General features: G+C 40.7%; 4 protein-coding genes across 4 annotated transcripts; 3 read left to right on the top strand and 1 right to left on the bottom strand.

Moving 5' to 3' along the window:
* The first annotated feature begins 113 nt into the window (after window positions 1-113).
* Window positions 114-3,927, top strand: LOC117376084 (arrestin domain-containing protein 3-like). The gene is made up of 6 exons (XM_033972487.2): window positions 114-418; window positions 482-542; window positions 626-773; window positions 1,679-1,769; window positions 2,813-3,069; window positions 3,331-3,927. The coding sequence occupies exons 1-6, from the start codon at window positions 163-165 to the stop codon at window positions 3,442-3,444; spliced, it is 927 nt and encodes a 308-aa protein (XP_033828378.2). The 5' UTR covers window positions 114-162; the 3' UTR covers window positions 3,445-3,927.
* A 2,312-nt stretch (window positions 3,928-6,239) lies between these two features.
* LOC117376720 (arrestin domain-containing protein 3-like) lies at window positions 6,240-8,274 on the top strand. The gene is made up of 6 exons (XM_033973242.2): window positions 6,240-6,498; window positions 7,035-7,095; window positions 7,168-7,315; window positions 7,560-7,653; window positions 7,734-7,993; window positions 8,101-8,274. The coding sequence occupies exons 1-6, from the start codon at window positions 6,246-6,248 to the stop codon at window positions 8,158-8,160; spliced, it is 876 nt and encodes a 291-aa protein (XP_033829133.1). The 5' UTR covers window positions 6,240-6,245; the 3' UTR covers window positions 8,161-8,274.
* Window positions 8,275-8,998: 724 nt separating this feature from the next.
* Window positions 8,999-10,824, top strand: LOC117376083 (arrestin domain-containing protein 3-like). Its single transcript, XM_055224220.1, has 6 exons — window positions 8,999-9,257; window positions 9,327-9,387; window positions 9,758-9,929; window positions 10,005-10,092; window positions 10,165-10,421; window positions 10,696-10,824. Exons 1-6 carry the CDS (start codon window positions 8,999-9,001, stop codon window positions 10,822-10,824), a joined length of 966 nt encoding a protein of 321 aa, XP_055080195.1.
* Window positions 10,825-12,457: 1,633 nt separating this feature from the next.
* Window positions 12,458-14,488, bottom strand: LOC117376082 (piggyBac transposable element-derived protein 4-like). Its single transcript, XM_033972485.1, has one exon. It carries the CDS (start codon window positions 14,486-14,488, stop codon window positions 12,458-12,460), a length of 2,031 nt encoding a protein of 676 aa, XP_033828376.1.
* Between the last annotated feature and the right edge of the window lie 3,390 nt (window positions 14,489-17,878).

Here is a 17,878-nt window from a genome sequence, read left to right as displayed (position 1 = left end):
TTTTAACCATATATGAGGTGTGTTCATGTTTCTATCACGTCATTGTTATCATTCTTTAAGTGCTATTAGCTCAAGTCACCATGGCAAAGGTTGCACAATCAGGACATGTGACAGTTGTAAAAAGAGAATACTTTGTCAATAAGCTCCAGAGTTTTCAAGACAATGGCTATAAAGAGCTTCTCCATTGAATACGATGCCAAAAACAAAGACAATGTGTTCTCAAGAGGTGACAGCATCTCAGGGAGGGTGGTGCTGGACGTGTCCAAAGAGACTAAACTAGAGCGTCTCACTGTAAAGGCCAAAGGGAAAGCATCTGTAAGGTGGACTGAACATTATGGACCTAGATTACACATCACATACACTGCAAAAGAAAAGTACTTCTCCATTGAAAAACATCTTCTGGATGATTCAACACGTGGTAAGTTCTACTGTTGTGTTTCATTCAGTTTTTGTAATCATTTTAATAGGACTTTTATTCTAGGTTCTAAAGTGACAGGTGTTGGGAGACATGTCTTCCCTTTTACTTTTGAAATTCCATATTTGTAAGTGAATTAAGATATTTTATTTATTGTTTCAAAGTTAAAAATAAAACAAAGAAGAAAAAACTTTTGAATCATCTTTGCAGGGAGTTACCATCTTCTTTCAAGGGTAAACACGGGAAAATCGTTTACAGTCTGGAGGCCAGAGCGAGCAGATCCATGAGGCTGGATCGCAAAGCTAAAGAAGAATTCATTATTCTTTTCAACGAAGACCTGTCCACCCCTGACTTAGTGGTAGTATTGTATTTAAGTTTAAAAGCAGACTTATATAATCTGTGCACACTATTCACCTTATTCTGAAAGTTACAGTGGGCGTGGTGTCATTCAGGCTGTATTATTTTGCACTTGACAGCAAATAAGTTCAATGGGGACAAAGTCGTTTCAAAGCTTCTTAGAGAATTGGTGCAGTGTTGACTTTTTGGTGCAACATTTAACACAAATCAACCTACTTTATATCAGATTTTAGCAGCAAAACTTTTCTCAAATTCTTGAAATGAGTGGGATTCCCGCTTAACCGGAAGTGCCACCACAAAGAAACGGCATTTTAGTCGTATTTAAAGCAAAAGTGAGCAGAACAACAGTGACCACGCACCCCTCAGTTTCAGTTTTCAGTTTCTCATTCATTTTTCTCATAGACTTCCAGAAAAAGATTAATCAGCTCTGTGCTAACTAATGACCACAAAACCTATCATTTTATTTGAAGTTTGTTTCTAAAATGTTATAAACCTCTAAATTATTAAAGCATTCCCCTCAATCTTGCGCTTTACATTTGTTGACCGCATTAGGGATATTATGGTAGTTAGCACGTAACTGGGTAGCCTCCACGATGACTTTGAACTATTAATATTTGAATTTTTTGAAAAGTCTATGGAGAAAATTAATGAATGAATGAAAATTTACTTCCAAAACTGGAGCAGACAGTCACCGTTAAGCTCCATAACAGTAACATTAATCAGTTGTGATAAGGATACTTCAATTTATTTTAGTATTTCTATATTGTAACACATTATTTCTACATTGGGATATTCAATCAACATAATTTAGTGACATTTTTGTGACTTATTCATTATTTACCGATGTAATTTCCTTCCCTCAAACAATGTGGCATAGAATATTTACTGATGTTTTATGTTGGACAGAAACCTCAACACATCTGCAGTGACAAGAAGCTGCTCTCCTCTGGAAACGTCACCTTGAATGTGCACACTAAACGGATGGGATATCTGCAAGGTAACAAGGGGGAAATAGTTTATAGTCAATACTGTATATAAATACTAAGCAAGAAGACCTGGTGCAGACTGGGCGTGTTGGTGACTTCAGATTGGCCCCTTGAATAACTGCTCTTCTCTGGGCTATAGATGAACTCTATCCCACTTTAGGCCCACAGTTGCAGGATAAACTCAGATTACATATACATAAATCAAATATCTAGAATGCGGCATATAGGCAAGGCAAGTTTATTTGTACAGCACAATTCGTACACAAGGTAATTCAAAGTGCTTTACAGAATAAGAAGGACATTAAAATCACAATAAAACAAATCAAAACATAAATAATCGCAAATAATCATCATATCATCAACCTTTCAGCCATATGCACAGCTAAACAGAACCATTTGAGCCTGGATTTAAACATTGTCAAAGTAGAGGCCTGTCTCACATCTTCAGGAAGACTCTTCCTGGTTTTAGCTGCATAAAACTGAAACGCTGATTCCTCATGTTTAGTCCTGACTCTGGCACCAGCAGGAGGCCGGTCCCTGAAGTCCTCAGAGTGTGAGATGGTTCATATGGCTCTAACATGTCAGAGTTGTGCTTTGGTGCTGGTTCATGGAGAGACTTGTTCACAAGCAGAGCTGCTTTAAAGTCTATTCTCTGAGCCACTGGAGTCAGAGATCTGAGCACAGGACACATGTGTGAAGTACTTCCAAGTTTTAGTCAGGACCCGAGCAGCAGTGGTCTGAATGTACTGCAGCTGTGTTAAGGCTCGTTTGGAGAGGCCAGTGAGCAGGATGTTACAGTCGTCTAACCTACTGGAGACAAATGTTTGGATAAGTCTCTTCAAGTCTAGTTTTGACAGTTTACCTTTGATTCCGGCAATGTTTTTAGATGGTAAAAGGCTTCAGATGTTACTGATTTGATGTGGCTGTTAAAGAATATAATGAACCAATTTATTGTAAAATGTTCTGGAAATATTCAACTTTGTGTAGCAGTTTGATTTTCAGCATTATTTTTTACACAGTGCTAATCAGTGTAATTCATATTTTGTTTTTAAAGGCGACACAATTGAAGTCCGAGCTGAAATAATCAACAATTCAAACAAAACCATCACGCCCAAGTACTACCTGTATGAGAAGCAAACGTTCTACACAAAATTAAAGAGGAAGGTCTATACTAAAGGCATAATAAAGGAGAAAGGACAGCCAATAGGGCCCAGGGCACAGCTGAATGACACTAAAGTCCTGCACATCCCAGACCTGCTTCCTCCAACTCTCCTCAGCTGCACTATACTGAAACTGGAGTACACACTCAAGGTAATGTGCTTAAACTCAATCCCCAAGCATTAAAGTGCTACTGTGGAATACTTCACCTTCACCAACACATAATACAGTAATTTGTTTTGGAAGGCAGGTCTGCAGCACTGTATCTTCTAGACTGGTGCTGCAGTTTAGGTCCTTTCACAAAGTAAATGTTCTGTAGTATGACACATTAATATTGTAAACAAGCAGGTAAAATGATCAAGAATCCCTCATGTATCTTTAGTGCGTCTGACTTCACAGTGTGTGTTTTTGCAGGTCGTCCTGGATGTGTCGCTCATCGGAAATACAGAGGTGAAGCTACCAATCATTGTGATGAGAGAGTCCACGATGCTGCAAGAGCAAAATCAGAGGGAAAGTTTATTTGGATAGTCTCTCCAAACATGTTTTCCTGTTTTAGCAGCATGTTTCAATTTATAAAAACGCAAAAGGTTAGCACTTTAAAATAGTGTCTGGGACTTACTAGGAACATACAGTGGTACTTACTTGACTGGCAATTACAATGGTAGTTACTGTGGTACTTACGGTGGTACTCTGGCTGGTAATTATACTGATACTTACCAGTACTACTTACCAGTACATATTCTTTAATTTTGTGTAGCTGCAATAACAACACCACTAAACCATATCACTACACCGCTCAATAGATACCACTGTAACTAACACTATAATTCACCTTTCACTTAAAACGACATATTACTATAAGTACCAGTACTAGTACCAATAACTATTAGTGTAAGTATCACCCCTTGTTCCACTATAAGTACCACAAAGTACCGCTATTAGTTATGCTGTATAAGTCCCAGCCAAAGTACCGGTAAGTATTAGTATTAGTATAATTACCAGAAAAAGTATCACCACAAGTACCACAGTAACTACCATTGTAACTACCACCATAATTACCAGACCAGTATCTGTTAACTACCACTATAAGTACCTAGTAAGTCCTGGACTCTATTTTAAAGTGCTACCAAACAATGTAAATGTAGAGTAATCAAACTTTGAGAACATCTTCTGTTTTGTGTCATTTAAACTGTACTGCAAAGCTGAATAAAGTCGTAGTAGTAAAATACATAATGAAACGTGTGGTGTGATATGTGTACTGCCTTCATGGGTGAGATAAAAGTCAACAGTCTGATACTACAATACAAACACTTCCATCAGTATCTTTTACTTATCCCACTACTATCCTCAAATATTCTGCTGAAGATGTGTACTGTTCAGTTTCATCTGTAGGTTCTGCTCTCACAACTACAGCTATTTGAATTTTGACCTCCACAAGTAACATTTTTATTCTAGGACTGCACTTTAAGGCTTTAGTATCTGTTCTTTCTATTTCCCAGTGTCACATTCTAAATTATTAAGAAGGTTCAGACATGTAATGGACAAAGCCTTCAGTATTTACTAATGTGCTATAGAAGAATCAGCACTAATCATGGAGCTATAAACCACTGCCTTCTGCATACGCTTAAGTAGATCTACAGCCCCACAGTGTGGCCAAACTTTGAAAAGCAATAGGATGTACTGTATTTATTTGTATACTGTATTCATTTTGGGACATTTTTGTAGGAGTCTAAACTAAAGGGTTATAGCTAATTTATAAATATTAACGTCTTATGCAAATAGGATACTAGTTTAATGTGCATTCAGACAAAACAGGCTTATACTTATATCTCCAGTTGAAACAGGTCCTTAACGTGCAAATTCTATAGCAAACAGAAACAATGACTAAACAGTAATGCTCTTTTTAAAACCAGACTCCTGTCACGCTGGAGTCTGGTTTCTGTTTCCCTTTCCACACTCCCACTTTTGTGAGATCACAGCCATAAACACACATGTCTGTACCATTTACACCGCCACGCTCCAGTTTGAGTTAATGATCCCAGAATAATGGGAAATATTCTTTTACAAACTTCCCATATTACAAAATGTACTACCTGGACCTTCCCGTAATTTACAGTTCGACGAATGCCTTACGCTGTTTCACCAGTTCCTGACATGCTGAAGTTCCTGTCTACATAAGTGTTGTCATGATATGTAAATGATAGTGAATGATACAGATTCCGATACTACAATGATAATTAAAAACGCTCTTTCTTTAGACTGTGGAATATGATTTTGTATATTACCATGTGGTCTTATATTGTCATCCCAGTAGGGTCCATAGTGATCCATGGGTGTATATTTGTTTATTTGTCTTTTGCTCTGAAACAGCTCAAGGTCATTCAAAAACTATTCAGGAAAGATTAATTTTTGTCGAATTAATGTGATTTTTAAGTATTGATACCAGCTTGCATAAATATCTAGTTTTGATGCTAGTTTTAGTATCGATTAGTATCTGATTTTCAACACTGTAAACTTACTTATTAAGGGCTGATATCTATGGGACATAAAAGCTGTATTTATTAATCATTTCTTAATAAGCTTGATAACTTAATTAGATCTGTGGAGAGGCAAACCTGATCATAGTATATTCCATATTGTGACAACTTTCCAGGTAATTCAATAACATCTCCAAGGACACAAGCTGTAACAGACCTCTCAACAAATAAATGGTAAAAAGTCACATTTATATAGCACTTTTCCACTTTCAAGACACTCAAAGCGCTTTTACATCAAGGAATTACTCACCCATTCACACACACATTCATACACAGTGTACGCAGACACTTGGGGCAGGGTGGGTGAAGTGTTTTGCCCAAGGACACAACGACAGCATTCATCTGTGGGAGCTAGAATCGCACCGCCAACCTGTGCGTCACTCAACCGATGATGTTTATGTAGAGAGTGGGACGTAAACATACAAATAAGTTACATGGTGCATTTTTAAGCAGCCCAAATGTTTTAAGAATCATTAATACCCATGTAAACGAGTACTTTTTTGAGCTTTACACATCTTTTTTCATCACAAGGTTAGTGCTATTTGGGCATTGCCAGTATGGATCCCCAAAATCTTCCTCTCCTGGTGCGTTAAAGAAACATACATGTCATTTTCAACATGTGACGCTGAGTTTACAGTAAAGGAAACTGGCATATCCCGGCAACATTACAACTAAGTATTTCTTATCAGACATGTCCTCTAAGCAAATGTTGTAAAAGCACACGTCACAGCCCTCACACAGGGATATATACAGCAGCTCTTCAGGTTCGAACCAGGACAACTTCAGAGCAAAATGAGCATCAAAACCCTCACAGTTGAATATGACCCCGCAAAGGAGAGGGGCGTGTTTTCCAGAGGAGAGACGCTCACAGGGAGAGTGGTGCTGGAGTTGGCTAAAGACACTAAAATTGAGTGTCTTTCAGTGACAGCCAAAGGGAAAGCATCTGTGTTTTGGACTGAAAGTTACATCTACGCCATCGTCTCCTACAAAGCCAAGCAGCATTTTTTTTCTACAACCAAAATTCTCCTGGAGCGAGCAAGACCTGGTAAGTTGTCTTGTCCTTTGACTGTGAGAGAGTTACTATTAATGCATAAAATGTTAAATATATAGCTGTACATGTATAAAGTATTGAATTTCAAGACTGATTTTGGAATAATGTGCTTTACCAACTACTGAAAGATATAGAAAATACAAAATTGAGGCAGTAACAGCTGGTGAGAAGTAGTAAAAATATATAATTGAAAACTTACTGCAGTACTTTCAACTCCTTTTCTACCACAGTGCAGTACTATAATCTAATTTAATTCCTGAATTCACAAAATGATTAGGATCTTGTGCAAAAAAACTACTATAAATGTATGAGTTAACAGTATATTTGTGTGTAAAAAAGCTGATTAAATGGCTCTGTTATGCCCAAAAACTAAAACCAACTTATGTTTTCTCCTTTCTACTGTGGTCCATATAAATCCTTATAATCAAAATAAGAAACGTGTCAAAAAAAATTGGGTCGACAAACACACTACGGACTAAAAAAAAAAAACTAAAAAGACCGTTCTAATGTATTTCTTTATCTTCTCACAGAATCAAAGGTGCTTTCTGCAGGGAGGCATGTTTTCCCCTTCTCTTTTGACATCCCTGACATGTACGTATATGAACTGTGACACCCTGCTGTTTCTGTGTACTTATGTGTCTGACGGCCAGTAATCTTTTGCAGAGACTTGCCAAAATGCTGGGTGGGTCGCCATGGACACATCAGTTACTTCCTGGAAGCCAGAGTGAGTCGATCCATGAGGCTGGACTGCAAAGAAAGAACAACCTTCACGGTGACGTCTATTGGCAACTATTCCGACCTTGATATCATGGTAATTTGTCACCGATGTCTTGTTAAAATGAAACTTTACTTGTATTTTATAGGTTTAAAGTGGAAAAAAGTACTCCAAAATGGTTAAATTAATGAGTTAAAGCACTATTATAATTGCCACAACAACAACAAACACAACTGCCAAGATATTTCCACCTCTTCTGATGCAAATACTAGCACTAATGTTGTTGTTTCCTTTATATACTTTTAACCACAATCTATGATGTTGTATTTGGTCTTCACAGAAACCTCAACAAGCGCAGGATGAAGCGAAAGGAATGTTTTCATCTGGGAAAACGGCACTGAATGTTAGTATTAAAAAGATGGGTTATCTGCCAGGTAAGAAATAAACCCATTTATTATTAACAGACTTTATATATATATTTATTTATTTATTACAACCGCTTCATATTTTACAGGTGAAGGCCTAGAAATCACAACTCAAATAACCAACAACTCAAAAGACACTACAGTGACTCCCAAATATATTTTCTACGAGAAGCAGTCTTTCTTTTGCAAAAACAAGAGGAAAGTTCACACTAGACACATTGTGGAGGAGAAAGGCGACCCTGTGCAGGCTGGACAACAAGTGACCCAAACTCAAGTACTACAGATACCGAACATACTCAAATCAACTCTCCTCAACTGCAACATCGTCAAACAAGAGTACAGGCTGGAGGTATGGGGTTTATGGATAGTTTGGCTAGTATGTCAGCATTATGAAGTAAAGTTTTAAGTATTTTGAGTTTGATTTAATAGACTATGCTGTGTGTTTTGTGTCTGCAGGTTCTTCTTCTTGGCCCGCTGTATTCCCCAATGGTCAAGTTGCCAGTCGTTGTGTTGTGAGAGTCTGGGACACAAGGACAGAGAAACTTAAATAAGAGAAACAGGAATAATGCACTATATGTTATAATATTTTTATACTGTTGTACTGCCCATACACTAATAATGTAATAAATATATGGCTAATTCATTCATTTGTGTAGTGTGTACCTTTCAAGCTTGTATGGTGTTGAAATAAATAAATAAATAAATAATAATAATAATAATAATAATAATAATAATAATAATAATAATAATAATAATAATAATAATAATAATAATAATAATAATAATAATAATAATAATAAATGACAGTTCATATCTATAATTAATCAGGCCTAATCAGGCTTAGATAGGCCTAGACATTGCATCAAAACTGCAATTGTGACTAAACATTGAGAACAAAACTTGGATTAAAACAGAAGTAAAGGTGCTTGTACCCCTCCTGCTTGTATCCATTATGCCTGAATATTCCACAGCACGGCAATGGATAAACCTAACTCCATGGACACAAGCAGATAATACCAAAAAAACATGTTGCAGGTCAGATTTGTAGAGAGATGAGCTTGTGAATCATTCCAAGCAAAGCAATATCATCCCCACGGAGACAAACAAGTAGTGGACCCCCCAATCTGGAAAGTTACAGTGCACCTGTAAATGCTGTGTGTGTGTCACCTTACTTTGAGTATTGTAATTTAACCCACAAGGATCAGGTAGCTTGTGTGAAAGAGACACCTGCTGGTTGATCACATGACAACATGGAGAAACAGAGCCTCCGTTATTAGAACTACACCAGTGCACTTTCTACAACTTTCCTGTGCAATTCAAGTGTTTTCAAGTGTTGTACAGATAGAGGGAGGTTATGACAGTGAAGCACTTCCATGTGGAGTACAACAAACTGAACGAACAGGGCACGTACTCAGCGGGAGACAGCCTGACAGGACAGGTTGTCGTAGTGACCTCAAAGGAGACCAGAGTGCAGTGTTTCTATGTGCGAGCCAAAGGCAAGGCCAAAGTAACATGGAGCGAGGGAAGTGGACCCAACACTGTGGTGCATCAAGACAAGAGGAAATACTTCTACTTTGAACACATCATCCTTCAGGACAAGAACAAAGGAGATGGTCTGTAAAAGAAATAGTTTTAGATGTGTATATATTATGGTAAATGTTAAACAGTTTAATGCTTTACAGGTTCTGAAATCATTGGTGCAGGAAGAAATGTGTTTCCTTTTACGTTTAACCTACCGACCACGTAAGTAGTGTAAGAATGTTCGTTTTTGGTGTAAGCGTCAAAGAGGAGCAAGAGACTGAGACATAGGGGGGCTTTGTATATTGTCCACACAACATTTAAAGTTCCCACGCTGGTCTCTATAGCGTCTTGGTGATCCCCCATGCAATCCATATCCGCTGGTGTGCACGTGTTATTTACCTTAGCGTTAGTAAATCAAGATACTAGTTTGGTGTAGTGCTGCACTGCTAGAAAATACCTTACAGTAGCCATATCTGCTTGTCAATGCCTGATTCAACTGCATTATTATTGTTAGAAGTATCTTTTTGTTCAAATATTTTTCTGGACAAGAACATAAACAATACATTTTTGTCTATTGTGATTTCAATTTCAGGGATATGCCTTCATCCTATCAAGGAAAATGGGGCAGGATTACATACAGTTTGCGGGCCCAGCTGACACAGTCCATTTGGGTTATACATAAAGCCAAGACTGAGTTCCCATTTCGGACCAAGGCAGAGTTTCCATTTGCATCTAAAACTGAGATGATCTTAATTGGGCTTAAGGTATGTATATTTACACATGACTTTACTGCCTTTAATGTCTATTATGGTTTTCTTTTTCTTCTTTTTTTCCACAAGGAACAACAACAAGCAACACAGATTTCATTTTGTGGTGTTGGAAAAGTCACTATGAATGTTACCTCTGAAAAAATGGGAATCAGGCAAGGTATTGTAAATAGCCTTTCACATAATTTAGTGCGATCTAAATATTTACAGATGAAACCCTCTGTGGCCATAGGTGAGGCCATGGGAGTGTCAGTGGAGGTGATCAATGAATCATCAAGAACAGTTACCCCCAACTTGTACCTGTGTGAGAAGCAGATTTTTGTTGCCCAATCCAAGCACATAGTCCACACTAACAAGATCCTGTTTGGGACGGGTGATGCAGTGTCCCCTCAGAGCAGCCACACGGTGACCAAAGTCCTGAGCATCCCACCTCTTCTGCCTCCAACCTTCTTCAACTGTTCCATGATGAAGCTGGAGTACAGGCTAAAGGTACACACATACATGCATGTTCAGCATTAGCATTCAAAGTAAACAAAGTAATGCTACCAACAAAAATGAACAGATGACAAAGAAAACTACTTAAATGTGATCCAGAGATGCTAGCCTTGTTATATCTGCAAAAGCAAATAATCATTTACAAATGTTGCTTATGCATCTCCAGAACTATGCTATTCAGTAAAGAGGTATTTTGTACAACTGGACAACGTAAAATCCGACAGCTCTTAAGAGATAAAGATATTAATATCACATTTATAATTTTCAGGTGACTCTTGATGTGCCACAAGAACGAGACTCTGAGATCAAGCTTCCTCTGATCATTCTTTTGGGTTCACCAAAACCACAGCAGCAGAAACCAAAACGCTCCATTTGGTTTAGAAAACTTATTGGTTAAAATGGGTTTTTTAAAGAGACACTTATACGTATATCTATGTTACTCGATTTGTAATTTGTTTGAGTTTTAAAATGTTAATGCTGTTTTCATTAAATATATTTACATATGACCTTTGAAATATAAAGCAAACAATGATACAGTGATAGTCAGTGATTACAGGGTGGAGATTTCTTGCTCTCTTTTGGAAATAGATGAAGGAGCAAACATGTGTTGCCCAAGTGCTGATCTGTAAGTGGAAACAGTCCCATGTTCTAGACACTGCCAACTTGTAACTGAGTGTTTTATTATGCAACATGATGATTGTTGTGACACTTCTCATGACACCACTGATAAAGTTTCCCTCAACATTTTGACAGAAATCAGTTTTATACTCTAATCATCAGAACTAAATGGTCTTTTTAAACATTCATCATGTTCCTCTGATTATTAGGGCCATGTGTAACTGGTGACCATTGGATCTTCAGCATAAATGCACTCTGCAGTGATTCCTGGTTGTTAAATATTCAAAATGATGTCTAATATCAGTTTGCATGACAAATTCAACTTAATAGGAAGCACATTTGATCTGGAGCTGTGGCAGATCCTGCCTGGTAACCAGCCATGCTTCTCCCACACAACCTAACCGCAGCCTGATTTGCTTGAATTTGGAGACAGGGGTAAGGGGGAGTGGCCTGTGGTACCTCACAACTTTGTAGTGCGGCTGCCATGACAACATGTAGGCCTGCTGGCGACTCCCTGTCTTCATCTGCCGTGGTTACTATGGATACGCCCCACGGGAGCTCCCGAGATCAGCGGGATGGGCGTCCAGTCGACTAACCCTCCACCAACTGGGAACAGCAGAGCCTCCCACTCTGTGTGTGCATGAGGGAGCGCGTCAGCGCAGAAGACAAACCAGGAAGAAACACACAGACAGAGAGAGTGTGACCTGCTTATGTCCAAAAACATGGGGCAGATCAAATGTGTTTTAAAGTACAATCAATAAAGGAACATGATTTGAACCATGTTGGCCGATGACCAGTATACTTTGTGGGTGTTTGGAAGTACGAGGGCTACAGATGGCTGCGTGGAGTGTGGTTGGGGAAAGAAATGGCATCATGGCTCCAATGGCCACTGAGCACTCAGGGGTTTTTTCTGCTCTATAATTGCTCCAAGCTGTGTCCTTGCAGAGCCCATGTTCAGAAGAGTCTCACATCCTTCTAAAGTGTGTCTTTTATTTAAGAGTATGAAATGTTTTTACACAAATATATAATGTTGGCAATGAGATTTAGTTTAGTTACTTTATTTAAGAAAAGGGGAGGAATAAAGTTCATAGTAAACATTTCCAATTTAATGTAAGTGCTGAAAAGTTTATCTTAAAAATGCTTAGGCTATATTTTACATAGAAAAAGTGACAAGGCAGTTCTGTCCGTATGGAAGGCAGGAGCTATGTCAGAACATTCTATCTGATTCCAACACTCTACAGTTTGTTTCTCTATTTTACGTGCAATAATTCTTCAAATCTAAAGCTACCTCAATGAAAGTGTAACTATACTGTGCATCTGAAGTGGTAACCTTTGGAATTACATCTTCTGTATAAAATCTTTTGACAGACTTGCTAACAAAGAATATAAAAAAACTGATAATCAGCCAGATGTTATTTGTGAAACTCAGAGAAGCAGCCGCCTCTGCATAGGTGGACGTTGCATATCTTGCAGCCAAACACACTCTCATGTCTCAGTCCCTTGTTGGTGCAGTTCCTACAGCGGCGGGAGCGCTCGGACATGCGCTCCAGTCTGTGTCCATACTCTATGGGTGAGTCAGCGTGCCTCTTACGTGCTGCCCGCTCCATGCCCCGGGCCCCCTGATAATCTCCAATCAGCTGCTGGGCCAGTCGGACCCGAAAGTGGCGCTGAGTGAACTGTTTTCCATTGAAGCCTGTGGGCGGAGTCCCCCCTCGGCTCTCCCTCTGGATGATGTAGGCATTGACTATACAGAGGTTGATGTAGAACCACAGGAAGTAGCGCCACCACTTCTTGCAGGGCCGACCCACCAGATAGCACTCTCTCAACTGGTCACACAGATCCACACCTCTCATGTTTTCTTGATACAGAAGCAAGGGCAAAGGCCGGGGCACGGCAAATCCAGAACTGTCTCCACTGTCACTTTCACCTTCCCCCTCTGCGTCACTCTGTTCTTTTCCCGGGCTGATGCCAACTATGCCAGGGGCAGAGTTGGTGGACAAACAGCTGACCACTTTAACATCACGTGTTACTGTGGCAACCAGGTTCCCTCGCTGACACTGGTAGAACTCACCCTGGGACAGTTTCCCAACATTCCGTGGCCTGAGAACCTCAGGGTAACCCTTACGGCCTGGATGAGTGGGTCCACAGGCGTACAGTCCATCCTGCAGCAGCCTCTGAAGTAGTGGCACTGAGGTAAACAAGCTGTCCATAAACAGGTGGTGGTACTGACCTTCCAGGCCCCGCACCAAGGAGGTCACCACCCTGTGGCCAAGGCACGCTGCTGCCTCCTCGTCCCTCGGCTTACCCACTGAAATCTTGGTCCGGTGGCAGTACCCTGTTCTGGAGTCGCACAGCATCCATATGGTCAGACCCTTCTTCAGAGGTTTAGAGGGCATGTACTGTGCAGGGGAGAACCGTCCCTTAACCACAATGGCACACTTGTCTACTGTTAAACAGCGATTGGGCATGTACGCGTCCCACATGGTGTTCTCCAACACGTCCAGCAGAGGCCTGATCTTAAAGAGGCCATCATAGCCACGTTCCCCCCGCTCTGGCTCTGACTCCCGCTCACACAGCTGCAGGTATTGAGTGAGCTTCTCAAAGCGCCTGGCTGTCATTGTTTTCTTAAAGCCTGCATTCCCTATGAAAATATCACTGGCCCAGTACATGCCAGTGTCTGGAAGCTGATTGATGCCCATAAGAATGTTTAAGCCTACATAGGCTTGCATCTCTCTCACATCAGTGGGGTGCCAGTGGGGGTCTGTCTTCCCACTCCTCCTTTGCCGATAGAGGGCGTAACTGTTTGTTTGTTCTACCATGTGTTCAAAAAGAGAATCTGGGAAGAGTATCCGGAAATAGTCACGGGTGTCAGCATCGTCCCCCAGTGAGTGCTGCGGGCCGCAGGGAGCAGTGAAAGGTTCGATAGAGATCACCTGGTCTGGCTCTCCCCAGAAGTCACCAGCGGTGCAGTCCTCGTCCAAGTCTTCTTCCAGGCTGAACAAACTTCTGCGCTCCTGCTCCTCCTCCAAATCGGAGAAATCAATATCCGAGTCGTTGGAGGTGTTATCGGAGCAGTTAGTGGAGGTAGAGTAGAAACAGTCCTCGACATAGTCCTCCTCGTCGTGCTTGAGCCCGTTACTGCCCGTCACTACGATGATGTTGCAGGGGACTCCGCTGATCAGCCTGGCCGCGTCCGCGTCGTGCTGCGCGGTGGCGGCTGCGTTCTCTGCTGTGAATCCATTCTCGCCCTCGCCGTCCTCCTCCTCCGCCTCGCACGCCTCGTCTTCCTCTGAGTCGGGCTTTTTGTACGGAATCTCGAACCACTTTACATCGGCCGAAAGATTAAGCGGAGAGTCCTGACTAACGCACACCGAGCTACTCTCTGTGTCCGCGCTAGTTTCCAAAATAGTAAAAAGCTCTCTCCCTTTTCTTCCCGTCGCCATGTCGGGGTATTAAAGTGCCCCTGCATGAGTCTTTTTATGTTAATATTTCCATCGTAGCACCTCCGAAATGACCTGATGTGCACTTAAGGCACCTTCCCGGGCTGTAAAACTGCCTGTTCCGTGGCTATGCGCCGTCTATAAGCGAGATTCTCATTGTTTCCGCTCCTGGCTTTTTCTGGGCTTTGTAGCGCAGTGTGGCCGCAGACGTCAGAAGCTGCATGCATGTCCTGCTTTATAGGGCGTTTTGCGACTGCAGCTGGTGGGGTTGCTAGTTCGCTAGGCTGGCAGATGGCCGCTTGCTGTTGTAATGCCCGCTGGCATTCGCCACTATCAATAAGCCCAATGGCCATCTCTGAGGCCGCACAAACAACTTTCTACTAAAAGCACAATACTTCACTTTTGCAGTGTCTTGTACGCGTGAAATGTGGTCTTAAGACAGGATAGCCCCTGACATAAAGCACTGTGCTCTGTAAAAAGGGCAGACTGTACCTTGTTGTTCTAGATTAAAAGTGATCATAATTTACCATATTGTTGCACAATTGACTTGACTGTGCTCCCCTGTGCTCCCCTGTGCTCCACACCACACTGAACTCAAAAGAGCAGCGTGTCCATTCATAAACATGCCTCTTCCCCCTGACAGGTTCCACATGAATCTGAAGCCCTATAGGCTATTGTAGAATTAGGGACCTCCCTCTATTTTATGAATGTAGCCAAATACTCCAGTGATTCAGTCCTAAAGGCAGAGCCATGCTTCAGCTGCAGCTCAGCCATAAACAGAGCCCACTCCCCAGTCCATCTGAATGTAAAACCACATGCAAAACATGTTTCAGACAAACAATATGTTGATGAGTAACTGTTGTGTAACATAACATGAGGTGTGCATTAGTGTAAACAGTGTGATTATTATTGGTATAAGGTTGGCTACTTGACCTATGACAGAAAAGCCTAGAAGGAATATTTGTGAACTGTCCACCAAAATCTAGCAGGCCTAAATACTCCTGGATCAGCTGGATCTGAACTCCTCAGTACAGGTCCTGAAGAGTTTAAATGCATTGCCCAGTGCTAATAATTTTAATCATTTAGATTTATGTTGTTTCATCTTTAATAACATTTAAAACAAATTGATTCAGAAAGTAACAGTAACAGTATTTTTTATTTATTTACCCACCCAGGTCAGTTATTTAGATTAGAACATGTTCGTATTTACCACAGGAACCAGTAGCACACAGTATATACAGTACAGGCCTGTAGACAACACCTTTGTGTGTGCTGTCCACCTTATTATTGATACATTTGTCACAATATTATTCTGGTTTATAGGTGAATAAAACACTACTGAGCCACTGCTACCCCAAAACCACAAAGAACCAGGCAATTTTCCTGTAAATATTTTAAAGTAGCCTAATTGCACTGTACATTATTCACTTGAGACACTACTGTTTTTTTTCTTATAGGTGCTATAGTGGATGCTGAGTGTAGGACATGCTGCGTCGCTGCCTTGGGCCCTGCAGAAGAGGAGAGCTGATTTATGCGTCCTCCCTCACTCGCTTAGTGCAGATTCTAGTTGTCTCAGTCAGTGGTATCATGTTTCTTTGCAGTTTGCATTGATTCTCAGACAGTCGTAGGGAGCCAGTATGCAGCAAACTGTGGAAAACAGGGGAGGCAGTTGCAGATATGAGCCCAAAAATAGCTCGCCAGAAAGGGGGCCATTCTTGCATTTTCAGGCCCCTGGAGCAGAGCACTGCAGCAGACCCCTCAGAGACTCAGAAGGCGGTGGGGTGGAGAAACACTGGCCAATGGCGGCTCACAGCTCCTTCCTGCTCTCTGCGTCTGCGTCTCTGGCGGTTGACTCCAGAGATGTGGTTGTGTGTGTGTGTGTGTGTGTGTATGAGATTGCGCCTGTGTGTGTGGGTGTGTAACAGTATGTGCGCTGCCATGTGCGCAAATGGTGCACTGGACTATAACCCTGCAAGAACACAGTCAACTCCTCTCACTCTGATGTGTGCTTGCAGAGGAGGAGTGAATTAATGAAGTTTGTCTCCACAGTCAAATCAAAACTAAATTATATGTGAAAGATTTATTTAACATTAACCTATATAGTTGAGAATTGTCTGCCATATGTTTTGGGATTTTTTTAGGTAAAAAACTTTGTAGAAACGTTAATATTTTGGACAACAGCATTTCGATAAGTGACCTGCTCAAATTCTGCTTCGTGCACATTTAGACCTATAGATTGCATCAGATTTACATTTACATAATTTCATTTAAATTATGAGAATATTCAAATTTCCTCCTTAAACAGGCCTTTTATAATTGAGCACTTTGGAATTATTGCTGACCTTCACACAATTCTCTGGTTTCCCTCCTGAATGGTCAGCTCCACAGAGCCTACTTGTGGTGGTGAAAGGGATTTTTTCTTTAGGAGCTCACCAACTCAATAGGCTACTGTAAAACTTTATCACTTATTTGTCTTATTTATAAACTCCTAAACTCAGCAAGTTAGAGTGAGCATATTAATAAAACACCTACAGCTCACCAATGCAGGTTTTTACTCTAGTTTTGTTTGTGAAATTAGTCCTGTATCATTGGGTCACTTTTAAACTCAAAGACCACTAGAGGGAGCTAAAGGCCACACTACAAAGAGGCTGTGAGTCAGTGTCAATGTGGACGTGTGACTGATTTTTGAGTTCGAGCTTTTAATCAGTGTGCATCTCTGTTTCTGAGTCTTGACTGTCCCAGCTCTGCCTTGGACTGTGGGTGCATGTGTTCCTTATTAGGTGTATGCTGGCCTGGGACGGGCCTGGACCTACTTTGAGGCTTGCTGCTCTTGGCTCTCTCACAGCAGGGCCTCAGCTCAATTGGTCTTTGACAAGTTTATTCAAACATTCATAACAGACAGCACTGTGTTTCAAATGTCTGTTTTATCTGTGTGCCATGTTTTATAGTGTGCATTTAGTTTAAGGTAATGGAGTCAACATGTCATTTTTTGGGTTAATTCCAAAACATGTCAATGCAAAGTTTGATCTGATTCTATATTCTATTCTATATCTATATATCGGTCTCTACTTTTGAACAATGATTGACATGGGAGCCCACATGCAATTTTAAAACATTCTAAAATACATGTTAAATATGCTGTGCAGGGCCTGTAAGATGCATTATGTGTGTGATTTAAACCCAAACTAAAGTGACTGCAACTTTACTTTACTAGTTTCTCAATGGGAAACTTGTCAGTTTGACAGATAAATTGCTTCAGATTTTTTGGAAAAGTGGTGCAAATAAATCCTCCCATGTGTTTATCGCTGGATCACATATTGTGAAATGTCTCATTGACGTTGTAAGGCTCACGGTTTGGGACAGTGTGTTTTTGGGGAATCCTTTACCATCTCA

The sequence above is a fragment of the Periophthalmus magnuspinnatus genome, chromosome 9 (assembly GCF_009829125.3).
Source record: "Periophthalmus magnuspinnatus isolate fPerMag1 chromosome 9, fPerMag1.2.pri, whole genome shotgun sequence".
Lineage (NCBI taxonomy): Eukaryota > Metazoa > Chordata > Actinopteri > Gobiiformes > Gobiidae > Periophthalmus > Periophthalmus magnuspinnatus.
Note: the sequence above shows the minus strand (reverse complement) of the source record. Positions and strands in the feature narration are given on the sequence as shown.

Bases quoted from the DNA above. Each gene is read 5' to 3' on its own strand.
- LOC117376720 (XM_033973242.2), top strand. From the start codon at position 6,246: ATGAGCATCAAAACCCTCACAGTTGAATATGACCCCGCAAAGGAGAGG. The intron at 6,499-7,034 runs GTAAGTTGTCTT...ATCTTCTCACAG, and splicing joins CCTGGAGCGAGCAAGACCTG to AATCAAAGGTGCTTTCTGCA. The intron at 7,316-7,559 runs GTAATTTGTCAC...TGGTCTTCACAG, and splicing joins ATTCCGACCTTGATATCATG to AAACCTCAACAAGCGCAGGA.
- LOC117376084 (XM_033972487.2), top strand. From the start codon at position 163: ATGGCTATAAAGAGCTTCTCCATTGAATACGATGCCAAAAACAAAGAC. The intron at 419-481 runs GTAAGTTCTACT...CTTTTATTCTAG, and splicing joins TCTGGATGATTCAACACGTG to GTTCTAAAGTGACAGGTGTT. The intron at 774-1,678 runs GTAGTATTGTAT...TATGTTGGACAG, and splicing joins TGTCCACCCCTGACTTAGTG to AAACCTCAACACATCTGCAG.
- LOC117376082 (XM_033972485.1), bottom strand. From the start codon at position 14,488: ATGGCGACGGGAAGAAAAGGGAGAGAGCTTTTTACTATTTTGGAAACT.
- LOC117376083 (XM_055224220.1), top strand. From the start codon at position 8,999: ATGACAGTGAAGCACTTCCATGTGGAGTACAACAAACTGAACGAACAG. The intron at 9,388-9,757 runs GTAAGTAGTGTA...TTTCAATTTCAG, and splicing joins ACGTTTAACCTACCGACCAC to GGATATGCCTTCATCCTATC. The intron at 9,930-10,004 runs GTATGTATATTT...TTTTTCCACAAG, and splicing joins TGATCTTAATTGGGCTTAAG to GAACAACAACAAGCAACACA.